Here is a 15023-nt window from a genome sequence, read left to right as displayed (position 1 = left end):
CAGCACAGATCGGCGTGCAGCACAGATCCGTTCTAAGCTGGGCGTTAGGGAGGGCCTCCCTGCGGACTGAGCCTTCCCGGCAACAGGGAATTCCTGCCAGACTTTGAAGCCAAAAGAAGCGCAAAAGTGTCCAATTGGGGAAAAATCACTGAGCGTGCGCTGTGGCAGGGCAGGCGGAAAGTCTGGCAGGAGACCGCAAGCAGTCCCTGGAAGGGTTTATACCTATGTGGAGGACTTTTGTTTCCACAGCAGGACGGAGTTGGTGGTGATGGGAGATAATCAGATCACATATTTTCAAGATGCACAGGGCAGCTGTGACCTCAGCACCTGGGACGCAGGAGGATCAGGAACTCAAGTCCATCGCCAGCTGCCTAGAGTTCAGTGCTGGGTCACAATGAGGCCTTGCCGCAAAGCAGGAAGATAATTTTAGCACAGGCGTAGGTGGAACCGAACAGGGGAGGAGTAAGGCAGGGAGTCACGGCGTACAAGACGGGAAGCAGGCTGGGTAAAAGGCAGCAGAGATTTAGGCCGAGACGAAGGCAACAGGAATGGAGGAAAACTGAAGAAGCTAAAATATACTTGGGGGCTCCCTGGGCCCAGTTTAGAGATGACTATGGAAAAGTGGGTAACGGGCAGGAAGTTGACGGATAAGGCCCGGGTTTCTACTGATTCAGAGAGCACCGGAGAAGGAAGTCTCTGTGTGTCTGTAGCCACTGTTCCCTCTGCCACAACGTCTCTCAGCTCCCTGTAAACCCACCTACGAACTGCCGCCACAGTGAGTCCTCCCAGGCTTGGCAGGGACTCCCCCTGCCCAGAGCTAGAATGGCCATGTCCTCAATGGGTCCTGCTGTGCTTTGGTGGCTGCTGGTCAGAAGCCAGGAACAGAGCTGCTGCTGCTCCCAGACCCCGACGTAACCAGAGCCAGGAAGCGTTTGAGATCCCAAACCTTTGTACCGCTATCAAACCCTACTGCCGTGTGTAAGCTATAATCTATGGATCCACATGCAAACCCTACTGCCGTGTATAAGCTATAATCTATGGATCCACATGCAAACCCTACTGCCATGTATAAGCTATAATCTATGGATCCACATGCAAACCCTACTAACGTGTGTAAGCTATAATCTATGGATCCACATGCAAACCCTACTGCCATGTATAAGCTATAATCTATGGATCCACATGCAAACCCTACTGCCATGTATAAGCTATAATCTATGGATCCACATGCAAACCCTACTGCCATGTATAAGCTATAATCTATGGATCCACATGCAAACCCTACTGCCGTGTGTAAGCTATAATCTATGGATCCGTATGCATTCCTGCAATCTAAGTTCTAGGCTTTTCTGCCCTCTCTGACTCTGACAGTCTGCCTCTGATTTTTCTTGGTCCCTTTGCCCCTTCAGTCCTATGATGTCTGCTTCCTTGGCTTCCTAAAACGCCCTGTCTCTTGTCCATCTCAGACTGCTCTTGCACAGGACACTGCTACTGTCTCGCAGAGTAAAGCCTGCCTCTTGATTTTCAGAGGGAAGATGTGAGTGAAGAAAATGTCTTTGAGCAGTCATTTCTTTACGGCCAACCAATGTACAAAGAATGTCGTTCCCATTGTTTATGATGTCAGAAACAGGATGGTGCCCACCACCACACGGGTGGATACGATTGATGACCCCACCACACGGGTGGATACGATTGATGACCCCACCACTCGGGTGGATACGATGACCCCACCACAGGGGTGGATACGATTGATGACCCCACCACAGGGGTGGATACAACGGTACCTACTACACAACTGGATATGGCAGTGCCTTACCAACACACGGGTGGATTTACTATCACTTAAAAAAGACCAGGAAACACTGCCTTAATGAGGTAAACATTTGCAGATAACAGGAATAAAGATCATATGAAATTTGAATTTACCCCTCTGGCGGCAAGTTCCATCTCAGTACTATCCCAGTGATCAGTCTGCTCTAAAAAATAGATCATTTCATCAAAAACATCTTCAAATTTCTTTGGATTCTGCAAAGAAAACATATTGGAGTCTGAACTTAATTTTACAATAAGACTTAAGTCTATAAAATAAGTAAGTTACTTTTTGATAAAGTTAGTTGCATCTTAATCATTCTAGAAAATACCAGAATATTTATTTGTTTAAGAAATGTCTCAACGGTGAGGTCATTCTATAGTGGAGGATGACCTCACACTTCTGACCCTCTTACTTCATCTTCCTTCCAAGTGCTGGGATTACAGATGTGCCCCTATGCCTGGTTTATATGGTGCTGGGATTAGATGTTTCCCTATAACTGGTTTATACGGTGCTGGGATTACAGATGTTCCCCTATGCCTGGTTTATATGGTGCTGGGATTTTACCGAGGCCCTTTTATAGGACAGGGCAGGCAAGTAGCCTACACTCTCAGGTATTACCACCTGTTATTCTAGTTTACAGAAGCCAAGAGTGAGAGTGTCAGGAAAGCCCATAGCAAACTGCTGCTCAGACTTTAAGATGGAAACGGGATTCCAGCAAAAGGCTGGGGTCCTTCCGATGCACTCTGCTCCTCCTGGAGGCACTCTGGTTCAAACCCCGGGGCTTGTCTACAGTGGGAAGGCCAAGAAAGCAACCCACAATTTATACTTGTACTGAGTGTCACCTGAGAGTCCCTCGTGCATTTTAAGTTACTTTCCCGCCTAGCATTTCTTCAGTCACAATAGTTTCTGTATAGCAGAATGGCAACTGCATAGTAGGACGGATGCAATCCTACCACGCAGATCGAGGAACCGAGAGTGAATGGGACTAGAGCTGAACACCAGCTGGCAAAGCGCCGAGGGCCGGCCTGCTTCTGTCTGTCTGTCCGCTTGTTTGTTTTAAATCTCGACAGGCCTGCATAAAGTGAGGGGGCTCCTTGCAGCCCGGGTGCAGTTCTTATCAATGTCTCTGCTTCACTCAGTCCAGTGACGATGAGTGACAGGCAACCCAGTCTGTGCTCCAGGCTCCCCAGTGTTCTTCCTGCACAGCTGGAGGAGAGGTAGCAACAGCTGGTTACAGTGGCAGCTCCACTCACCAGAGACCTCCAGACGGCTGTGAGTTATTAGAAACAGCCCGGTCAAAGGACCACGAGCTTTACACACAGAAAAGAGCTCAAGTGGAAACTAACACTCTCTGAGCTAGACGGGGCGGTGCACACCTGTAATTCCAGCATGCGGGAGGCAGAGGCAGAGGCAGGGCAAGCAGCACACATCTGAGGCTCGCTTGATCTACAAAGAGAGCTCCAGGCCAGCTAGAGGAACGCTGACGCTTCGTCTCAAAACAAACAAACAAACAAACAAATCAACACTGTTTGGTGGATCTTTCCAATTGCTTACAAAGATTTCTTCCACTATTAGAATTTTAATACATTTAACCTTTAAAAACGTTAAAAATGTCTGTTTCTTCGTTTGGTAGACAGGTGTCTACCGTCACGGGCCACCATCTATGCAAAGGGACAATTGCGGGATTGATCGTGTGGGTTCTAGGGCTCAAACTCAGGTTGTGAGTTTGGTGACAAGGACCTTGACCTGCTGAGCTGTCTCAACAGCCCCTCGTGTTTTATTATTTACTCTTCAGTTAGACAAAGCGGTAAGAACAAAACTTGCCTAGAGAACAGACTCACCTTCCGTGCTTTCACAATTAAAGCGGATAAAATCTTCCTTCCACTTTGAGCAAGGAATATCCTGTTGGCTGCCTCTGAAAGAATCACCTGGAAAATACCAACCCGAAGACGAGAATGGGTTCCAGTGACATCAGAGACCACGCAGGACTCGGCACAGTTAATCAGTGTGCTGCTGTGACGCTAGGTCTACACTGGAAACAGAGGAGGTCCGAATTCACAGAAATAAAGAGCTCTTAAACCCGGTGGTCAAAAAGATAAGGGGCAGGTAAATTCGAACTTAAATTCTGATTTAGACAATTGTGATCTAGGGTGAGGAGCTGGAAGGACGACTCAGTGTTAAGACCATACACTGCCCTTGCAGGGGACAGAAGTCTGGCTCCCAGCACCCACGTTAGGAAGCTTAAAACCACCTGCAATTCCAGCTCCATGGTATCCTATACCCTTTTGTGTCTCCCTGGACATCTGCACTCATGTGTACCTACCTAACTATCTACACACATGCACACACACATAAAAATAATCAAAACAAATCTTGATTTTTTTTTTTGAGACAGGATTTCTCTGTGTAACAGCCCTGGCTGTCCTGTAACTCACTTTGTAGACCAGGCTGGCCTTGAACTCACAGAGATCCGCCTGCCTCTGCCTCCCAAGTGCTGGGATTAAAGACGTGCACCACCACTGCCTGGCAAGTTTTGCATTTTTTTTTTAAACCTAAGGTAAATTTCGTTTTTGTTTTTTTGAGACAGGGTCTTACTCTATAACTCTGGCTGGCTTGGAACGCCCAAGGTAGACCTGGCTGGCCTCAAACTCACAAACAGTGTTGGAATTAAAGGTGTGTGTCAGCAATCCTGGCTTTATTACTAGCAGCCTCACTTCTGTTTAGGAAATCAGTAACTTTTGTCACGGATTCAATTTTCGAAAACCTATACCTATACGCCGCTTGATGACCAGGCGGTGTTTTAAGAGCCATCCCACACACCTCCACCACCATGGTACTCTGTTTAGACAAAGTGTGGAGGGCCTGGAAAGCTGAGGGGAAGGACAATGGAGCCGGAGACGGGGCCGGGGCCGGGGCCGGGGCCGGGCAGAGGGAGAGCACACGGAGCAGACTGCCTATCTGCCACGGGCAGCCCGAATAATGGAGAGAGCTGCCCTACGCACGGGCAGGATGCCACAACATAAAGGTGTGCAACACACCCGACGCCCCAAGACGCACCTGGAAAGCCTGCCGGATACAGTGCAGTTTGGCGAGAAAGTCGCTGTCTCCCAGGCACTCCAGCATCTCAGTTCTGTACAATAAAGAGCAGACGGCAACTGTCAAGATCAAGCCTTCTGCAAATCTGGACTTGAACCGGGCTTTGCCACAGGACTGTAATGATAAACACATGTCCTCTGCACACTGGCAGACCGTGGAAAACTTTTGCTTGGACCAAAAATGTATCTTTCCCATATTCACAAGCATAATTTAATAACTGTCACCCAAAAAGAGCAACAGCACCTAAATATGTTATTATAAGATATATTTATAATACGTTATTATAAGATAATATATTAGTCATTAAGCTAAATGGTTAGCTCTAAGCTAAACCAATACCTCAGTACTCGGGAGTAAATTTTCCCTTCTTCCACCAAATGCATGGCCTCTTCATAAAAAGGACATCGACAGAAGGACTCCAGGCTGTAGGTGTGCCGTGCTTCTCTGTGCTCTGTAAGCTAAGAGTACAGAAAAGTGAATTACAACCAAGTAAGAACTCCAGAAAACCCTGGAATATTATGGAAGTACGCTAATGTGACTAAACCACAAAAACCACTAACGTTTTATGTAACTAAAACCTAAATTCATTTTAGTTCAAATTTCAGTTGTTAAAGTTCAAGGACCAACATGGGTGGGCAAGATCCTGTATCAACAAAGAAAGACAAACAACAAAAACCCAGGCGTTGGGCTGGAGGGCTGCTGAGGGGTAGCTACAGCATGTTCAGCTCCCAGCACCCTCAACGCAGGCTCGCAACCTCCCGTAACCCCAGCTCCAGGGGAATCGGTAGTTCTGGCTTCCATGGGCACTTGAATTCATATGTAGGTACCTGACATACATACACACACACACACACAATTAAAAATCAAATCTTTTGCAAAATTTTGTTTGTTTGAGACAGGGTTTCTCTGTATTCTTTTGGAGGCTGTCCTGGAACTCGTTCTGTAGACCAGGCTGGCCTCGAACTCACAGAGATCCACCTGCCTCTGCATCCCGAGTGCTGGGATTAAAGGCATGTGCCACCATCGCCTGGCTAAGATTCAGTTGTTAAAAAGTGTAGAATTAGTTGGGCACAGTGGCACACACCTTTAATCCCTGCACTCAGGAGGCTGGCCTTGCTACACAGTGAGTTCCAGGCCATCCAGTTACATGGTGAGACCCTGCCTCAATCCAAAAGAGTAAAACTTAACAATCTTAGTTCACTTTGAACCCAACTACTTAGATCCACAAGGTGTGCAAAAAAGCAGAATAACTAACGAGGAAGAGGGTTTTTATCATCCAAAGAACACTTCAAACTCGTGTGGTGAAACCTATGAGGACACAGGAACAAATCCACCTTGCTGTGGTAAGGGATTCTGTCCTGTATGTAGCTTTGGCTAGCTTTTATGTAACTGAAATATAGTGCTTCTTTGACTCTACAAATAGAATCTAACAACCCTATAAATAAAATTCCAGTCTGACGCTTCATTTAAAAAACAATTGCAAATATTATTGGGTGGCCAGCAATACAGAAATCCCCAGGACACCGTAACTTGTGTGTGTGTGTGTGTGTGTATGTGGTATTTTGGGGAGAGATCCTAGGGTCTGTGGCATGACAAGCATGCTCCCTACCTCCTCAGGTATATCCCCAGCTCTAAACTTTTGAAAATAGTATTACTGAAATTTCTTTCATATACCATAATATCCACCCTGTTAAAGCATACAACTTGCTGGGCTCTGGAACACTCAGAGTTATGCAACCAACAGTACTTTCAAGAACATATTTGTGTCCACCAAGAGGCCTCTTTTCCATTAGCAGCCTCCCAGCTGCCTCTCCTTGCTTCTGGAAACCATTACTTGGAAACCACAGAGTTTCCTACTGAGAAAATGACCTATACGTGGAATTAGCCTGTATGTGGCCTTCTGTGTTTGGTTGCTTTCGTTTAGAATGCTTTCAAGGTTCTACCGTGACAAACCGTACATCAGCGGTTCACTCATACTGAGGGGCCACTGGAGACGGCTCAGTGGTTAAGGGTTCTGTTCTCCCAGAGGACCTTGGTTTAGTTCTTAGTTCCCGTAAGGATTCAGGCATCACGCTGGCCTGCCCCTGTCACCTGGCAGAATGCACTCAGGGGGTACCTTGATTAGCCCAGGGTCCCATGATTGTGTAGTCTCACACAGGTGCAAAGGACCCCTTTAAAAACGGATCCCCGCCCACTTACAGGCTCTTCCCTGCGGTTCCCCTGGGGCACACAGGCCTTTTCCTGCCTCCCTCTCCTCTTCTGTCCTCCCTCTGTCTCTGTGTCTCTTTACCTCTTTTCTCTTTCCTTCCCCCTCCCTCCCTTTTCTGATAAAACCTCTCACTAAGCTCTGTCTGCCTGGCGTGTTTGTCCATCTGCCTCGGGCACCCTCGCCTGTCATGGAATCCACCGTGGCTCCCCAGACAGGATCCCCTTCCGGCTTTATCATAACAGTCCCTCACCAGGTGGGCCACAACCACCTGCGCCTCCACAGGATCCACTGCTCTCTTCTGGTCTCCATGGGCACCGAGCAGCATGTGGTACACACACAACATGCATACTTACATACATACACACATGCATACACACATACATATATGAATTCATACGTACACGCACACTTACATACAAACATGCATGCATGCATATATGCATGCATACTTACACACATACATGCATGCCTGCATGCATACATACATACAGGTTATTCACACATACACATGAACATATGTACATAAATCTTTAAAAACACAATGATAAATGGACACACCACATTTTGTTTATGCATTCCTAAGTGATGGCTTGGGGTTTTTCCATTTTCTGGGGTCATGAAGAGGCTGCTATGAATATCTGTGTACAAGTGTAAAAACACGCATGCTTGAGGAAACGCCAGACTGTTTCGCAAAGCGGATGTTCTTGTTCCGCGGCCGCCAGCAAGTTCACACAGCCTTTCTTAACAACTGCTTTTCTACCTTTGCGTGACAATGACCGCAGGTGACCACTGATCTGCATTCCAAAATGACTGACAGTATTCAACAATTTCCCATCTTATCCACCATTTGTATATTCTCTCTGGAGAAATGTCTTTCAATTTCTACTCAACTTGCCCATTTTTACATTAGGCTACTTACCTATTTAGTATTTCATTGTGAGAGTTCCTTATATAGCAGAAATGCAAGCATTTGTTTATTAGATATGTAATCTGTAAACATTTTTTTTGTTTGTTTTACTGTCTTCATATGATTTTGGTGCCTTTGAGGATGGCAGATCTCTGTGAGTTCAAGGCCAGCCTGATCTACTTAGGGAGTTCCAGGACAGCCAGGGCTATATGTGGAGACCTGCCTAAAACAAAACAAAACAAAACAAAACCACAAAAAAAAAGCTAAACCTAAACAAAAAGACAAATGCTGAGAATTCAGCTTTTAGAAGTGCCAAATAGGCCAAATTCTGACTATTCTCGAGGGACAGAACTTTTGGAAAGTGCCAGCCCCATTAAGTTCTTTCCTGTGGTGGCCGAAAAGATGGTGTGGTGACTATATTACAAGACTTGGTTTTTAGACTTCTGCAGAGACAGAACTGAGTGAAGAATGACACCTGCTCTGAAGACTCTGCTATTGTCTGAATAAATGCTGTGTGGACTTTCAAAGTCTCCTCAGAGCTCTGGAATTTTTGCCTCTGACAATTTATGCCAAAATATAGTCGTTGACGCTTTTCTCAGCCTTCTTCCTCCTGCCTGGGATCAGATCTCGGGCCTGGTGCAGATGGGAGCTGCAGCCCTGGCCCCTGCACTCGTGAGCGCCAGAAGCGCCCTGCATTCACGCGCAGCTGGTGCAGCGTTACAGTCTACAGAGTCCATGACCTCATTTATCCCTTACATTGGATCGTAAGTTGGGTAAGACGCCTTAGCAGCATACAGGCAAAGGAGCGGAGATTTACAGCAGCAGGGGATGTTCTTCAAGTCCTAAGAGTAAATCACTAAACTTAACCCCAGACGTAGGCTCTTTGTGCTGCGTGGGCATGGGGAGGCTGAAGGCTACCACGGCATCTATCTTGACCATTCCCCCTTATTTTTAAACACAGGGTCTTTCACTAAACCTAGAATTGCTCATGTAGCAAGACTGGCTACCAGCAAGCCCCAGGGACCTTCCTGCTTCTAACAGCCAAATTCTGGGCTTACGGGCGCTAACACATGCACCCGGTTCGTGACACGGTCCTGGGGCTGGAACTCAGACCTTCACACTGGTGCAGAAGGCACTTCGTTAAGTCATCCCTCCAGGCTCAGACCTTGCACTCTCCATCAGAATAGGCCATCTCTCAGTCTTATCTAAATGCCACGGGCGCTGCCACGGCACCAGCAACACCCAGGCTAATACACACGTGTGGCTGAGGACCAGAGAGGTGGCTCGTGGGTAAAGGTACCATACACACGTGTGGCTTAGGGCCAGAGAGGTGGCTCGCGGGTAAAGGAACTTGCATAAAGCCTGGTGACCTGAGTTCCAGCCCCAGGAGGACCATGGAAGGAGAGAACCAGCTTCCTCAAGCCATCCCCTGACACCCATGTGTTTGCATGCTCACACCTGAGGTGATGGGGAAGGTGGCAGTTAAGTCTCTCGGCAGTTTGTGTTAGCCACAGAGGAGCGTAGCTGCGCAGCACGGGAGAGGAAGACAGCAGGCAGGAGCGCAGGGTGCTCAGTCCGCGGTCACCCTGAGGGCGGGGTCGCCCAGCCTTGGAAGAGGTGACAACTCTCTAGTGGCTGGCTGCTTAGCTTTTGTGATCTTCAGCTTGAGCCCCAATATTTGTCTCTGGGGTTTTATGATTCATGCTACAACTCTCAGTTTGGGGTCAGTCTAGACTACATAGAAACACCTTGCCTTAATTTTTTAAAAAAAAAATTGGAATAAAAAAACCCCACCAAGTTGTGTATGTTCAAGAATATATTTTATGGTATCTCCATAAAGCCATTGGCTGTTAAGAGACAGAGTTCCACTATCCCAGGCTGACCCCAGACTTTCCGAGAATGGCTTTGAACTCCTGCTCCTCCTGCCTCTTCCTTCCACCATCAGAGCAGCTGGTCCTGAATCTATCGCTGCTTCAGCCGGTAACTGTGGCTCTGCGGTTACCTGCACAGTGGCCCCGCAGGACTTTTCTATCTTGCCAGATCCGTCTCCTGCTGCTGCCACCAAATGTAGGGTTTTTTGTTGTTTGTTTTTTATTTTGTTTTGTTTTTTTGTTTTTGTTTTTTCGAGACAGGGTTTCTCTGTATTGTTTTGGAGGCTGTCCTGGGACTCGCTCTGTAGACCAGGCTGGCCTCAAACTCAGAGATCCGCCTGCCTCTGCGCCCCGAGTGCTAGGATTAAAGGCGTGCGCCACCAACGCCCCCAAATGTAGCTTTTAACTAAATATTGTTCTATTTATCAGTAAGACTTGGGAGTCAGAGGCTGGGGTGAAAACCTGCTAGCTCAGAGAACTGAGGAGCCACTAGCGCACCTTGCCCCTTCGCTGCATCACAGAAAGAGAGCGCTTCTTCTGACACTCTGGACCATGGACAAAAAGGACCACCGTGCTCCAAGTGTCGCACCCTCCCCTCCCCCGCTACTTCCTGTGAGCCTCTCTCTATCTCTCCACCTTCCAGAATCCCGCTGACTATCTGTCAACCAGTTGCTGGCTCCACCTCCTGACCCAACTTAATTAACACAACTGCAGACTCAGGGTTCACAGGTGATCAAATATATCCCACAACACAGGTATCACTGTATTTCTCCAAAAGAATTTTCAGCTATATCGGAAATGAACTAAATATATGCACAGAAAATTTTACGTATAGGAAAATGTTGTCGATCACTTGGGCATATGATCGGTCTAGTTTAAAGAGAAGCTTACTGCAGTAATTGCTTTATTCTAAACAAGCAAAAAAATCTGTTCATTCTAAAAAAAAATCTATCAAGTTATCAAACACTGTTTAGCTTCTCAGGATTCTGATCCAACCTTCCTTCCTTCCTTCCTTCCTTCCTTCCTTCCTTCCTTCCTTCCTTCCTTCTTTCTTTCCTTTTTTTTTTTTTCTTCCCCTGAAGTAGGATCTCACTATGGAGCTCTGGCTGGCCTGGAACTCCATCTGTAGACCAGGCTAGGATCAAAATCAGATTTGCCTGCCTCATGCCCAGCTGCATTTCTTACAAAAGAATTTATCTTGTAACACTCATATTCCAAAAGAGTTCATAACTTATACCTTAGAAGGAGTGCTAAAATATTTCTTAAACATTGACTCCTTCTTACATATATGCATGCATTTTTTCCTATAGGAAGTTAAAAATGTATTAAACCTTTATAATCTAAACAGTAAATTAAAATGCACCTGAACACCTGAAGAGATATTCTCTGTGTGATAAGTTCTGGCCCAGCACTGGTGTGTGGTGGACAGGAATTATACCACTAAGATGTTTCCAAACTAAAAAGTATTTTCAAGTTACATATTAGAAAGGAATTAAACAAAGATGTTTTAAAATTGTATTGTGGGTACTCTGTCTACATGTGCATCATGTACGCCCCTGGTGCCCACAGAGGCCAGAAGAAGGTGTTGAATTCCCTGGGACTAGAGTACATTTTGTAGTATCTCCATAAAGATACATATTTGGTTGGTTGCTATGTGACAGAATTTTACTATCCCAGGCTGACCTCAAACTTTCCAAGGATATGTGCCCCTGTGAATGCTGGGAATAGAATCTGAGTCTTCAGGGAGAGCAGCCAGTGGTCTTAATGGCTGAGCCATCTCTCCAGCCCCTAGAAAGAAAACGTTGTTAGGGTTCACACTTCCTTCCAGTCTCAGGAGGCTGGGGAAGGAGAATTGTGAGTTCAAGGCCAGTGCGGGCTATAGCAAAACCCTGTCTCAAGCAAACGTGAAAACTAAAACCACACTGGCAGGGTTCCAGGGATGGCTCAGTGGTGATGAGCACAGGAGGGTTCCAGGGATGGCTCAGTGGTGATGAGCACAGGTTACAGGGATGACTCAGTGGTGATGAGCACCATGAGGGTTACAGGGATGACTCAGTGGTGATGAGCACCATGAGGGTTCCAGGGATGACTCAGTGGTGATGAGCACCATGAGGGTTACAGGGATGACTCAGTGGTGATGAGCACCGGGAGGGTTACAGGGATGACTCAGTGGTGATGAGCACCGGGAGGGTTACAGGGATGACTCAGTGGTGATGAGCACAGGTTACAGGGATGACTCAGTGGTGATGAGCACAGGAGGGTTACAGGGATGACTCAGTGGTGATGAGCACCATGAGGGTTACAGGGATGACTCAGTGGTGATGAGCACCGGGAGGGTTACAGGGATGACTCAGTGGTGATGAGCACCATGAGGGTTACAGGGATGACTCAGTGGTGATGAGCACAGGAGGGTTACAGGGATGACTCAGTGGTGATGAGCACAGGTTACAGGGATGACTCAGTGGTGATGAGCACAGGAGGGTTACAGGGATGACTCAGTGGTGATGAGCACCGGGAGGGTTACAGGGATGACTCAGTGGTGATGAGCACCAGGAGGGTTCCAGGGATGACTCAGTGGTGATGAGCACAGGTTACAGGGATGACTCAGTGGTGATGAGCACAGGAGGGTTACAGGGATGACTCAGTGGTGATGAGCACCGGGAGGGTTACAGGGATGGCTCAGTGGTGATGAGCACCATGAGGGTTACAGGGATGACTCAGTGGTGATGAGCACCATGAGGGTTACAGGGATGACTCAGTGGTGATGAGCACCGGGAGGTTACAGGGATGACTCAGTGGTGATGAGCACCATGAGGGTTACAGGGATGACTCAGTGGTGATGAGCACCGGGAGGTTACAGGGATGACTCAGTGGTGATGAGCACCGGGAGGTTACAGGGATGACTCAGTGGTGATGAGCACAGGAGGGTTACAGGGATGACTCAGTGGTGATGAGCACAGGTTACAGGGATGACTCAGTGGTGATGAGCACCAGGAGGGTTACAGGGATGACTCAGTGGTGATGAGCACCAGGAGGGTTACAGGGATGACTCAGTGGTGATGAGCACCATGAGGGTTACAGGGATGACTCAGTGGTGATGAGCACCGGGAGGGTTACAGGGATGACTCAGTGGTGATGAGCACCGGGAGGGTTACAGGGATGACTCAGTGGTGATGAGCACAGGTTACAGGGATGACTCAGTGGTGATGAGCACAGGAGGGTTACAGGGATGACTCAGTGGTGATGAGCACAGGTTACAGGGATGACTCAGTGGTGATGAGCACCGGAGGGTTACAGGGATGACTCAGTGGTGATGAGCACCATGAGGGTTACAGGGATGACTCAGTGGTGATGAGCACCGGGAGGTTACAGGGATGACTCAGTGGTGATGAGCACAGGAAGGTTACAGGGATGACTCAGTGGTGATGAGCACCGGGAGGTTACAGGGATGACTCAGTGGTGATGAGCACAGGTTACAGGGATGACTCAGTGGTGATGAGCACCATGAGGGTTACAGGGATGACTCAGTGGTGATGAGCACCGGGAGGGTTACAGGGATGACTCAGTGGTGATGAGCACCGGGAGGGTTACAGGGATGACTCAGTGGTGATGAGCACCGGGAGGTTACAGGGATGACTCAGTGGTGATGAGCACAGGTTACAGGGATGACTCAGTGGTGATGAGCACAGGCAGGGTTACAGGGATGACTCAGTGGTGATGAGCACAGGTTCCAGGGATGACTCAGTGGTGATGAGCACAGGTTACAGGGATGACTCAGTGGTGATGAGCACAGGAGGGTTACAGGGATGACTCAGTGGTGATGAGCACAGGTTCCAGGGATGACTCAGTGGTGATGAGCACCATGAGGGTTACAGGGATGACTCAGTGGTGATGAGCACAGGAGGGTTACAGGGATGACTCAGTGGTGATGAGCACAGGTTACAGGGATGGCTCAGTGGTGATGAGCACAGGAGGGTTACAGGGATGGCTCAGTGGTGATGAGCACCAGGAGGGTTACAGGGATGACTCAGTGGTGATGAGCACCAGGAGGGTTACAGGGATGACTCAGTGGTGATGAGCACAGGTTACAGGGATGGCTCAGTGGTGATGAGCACAGGAGGGTTACAGGGATGGCTCAGTGGTGATGAGCACCAGGAGGGTTACAGGGATGACTCAGTGGTGATGAGCACCAGGAGGGTTACAGGGATGACTCAGTGGTGATGAGCACCATGAGGGTTACAGGGATGACTCAGTGGTGATGAGCACCATGAGGGTTACAGGGATGACTCAGTGGTGATGAGCACCAGGGGGGTTACAGGGATGACTCAGTGGTGATGAGCACAGGAGGGTTACAGGGATGACTCGGTGGTGATGAGCACAGGCAGGGTTACAGGGATGACTCAGTGGTGATGAGCACAGGTTCCAGGGATGACTCAGTGGTGATGAGCACCGGGAGGGTTACAGGGATGACTCAGTGGTGATGAGCACAGGTTACAGGGATGACTCAGTGGTGATGAGCACCATGAGGGTTACAGGGATGACTCAGTGGTGATGAGCACAGGCAGGGTTACAGGGATGACTCAGGGCTATGAGCACCGGGAGGGCTACAGGGATGACTCAGTGGTGATGAGCACCATGAGGGTTCCAGGGATGACTCAGTGGTGATGAGCACCATGAGGGTTACAGGGATGACTCAGTGGTGATGAGCACAGGCAGGGTTACAGGGATGACTCAGGGCTATGAGCACTGCTGCTCTTGCACTGGCTCCTGCCACCAGACGGTGGCTAAAAACCACCTGTGACCTCAGTTCCAGAGCAAATGATGCCTCTCCTGGCCTCTGTGGGCACCAGGCACACATGTGGTGTAGAGCCATACTTGCAGGTAAAACACGCACACATGCACGTGCACATACACACAGACACATGCACACACACAGACACATGCATGTGCACACACATGCACACATATGCACGCACACACATGCAGATACACACGCACTCGCACACAGACACATGCATGCACAGACACACACATGTGCACACAGGCACACGCAGACACATGCAGGCGCACACACACGCACGTGCACACACACGCACATATACGCATGCACACACATGCAGACATGCA

At 48.3% G+C, this 15023-nt stretch overlaps 1 protein-coding gene across 2 annotated transcripts in view; it reads right to left on the bottom strand.

The window, feature by feature from the left end:
• The window catches only part of Miga1 (mitoguardin 1), a 59416-nt gene that overhangs the window by 11605 nt on the left and 32788 nt on the right, over nucleotides 1-15023 (bottom strand). For both annotated transcript variants that reach the window (XM_040751599.1, XM_040751600.1), the window contains exons 9-12: nucleotides 5249-5367; nucleotides 4871-4943; nucleotides 3655-3741; nucleotides 1927-2025 (exon numbers count right to left, since the gene is read on the bottom strand). In XM_040751599.1, coding sequence (XP_040607533.1) covers nucleotides 1927-2025; nucleotides 3655-3741; nucleotides 4871-4943; nucleotides 5249-5367 — 378 coding nt within the window. The remainder of the gene's footprint in view (nucleotides 1-1926; nucleotides 2026-3654; nucleotides 3742-4870; nucleotides 4944-5248; nucleotides 5368-15023) is intronic.

The sequence above is a fragment of the Mesocricetus auratus genome, unplaced genomic scaffold, assembly GCF_017639785.1.
Source record: "Mesocricetus auratus isolate SY011 unplaced genomic scaffold, BCM_Maur_2.0 Super-Scaffold_100009, whole genome shotgun sequence".
NCBI classification, from domain to species: Eukaryota; Metazoa; Chordata; class Mammalia; order Rodentia; family Cricetidae; genus Mesocricetus; species Mesocricetus auratus.
The sequence above is the reverse complement of the archived record's forward strand: the minus strand, read 5'-3'. Positions and strand labels throughout refer to the sequence as shown.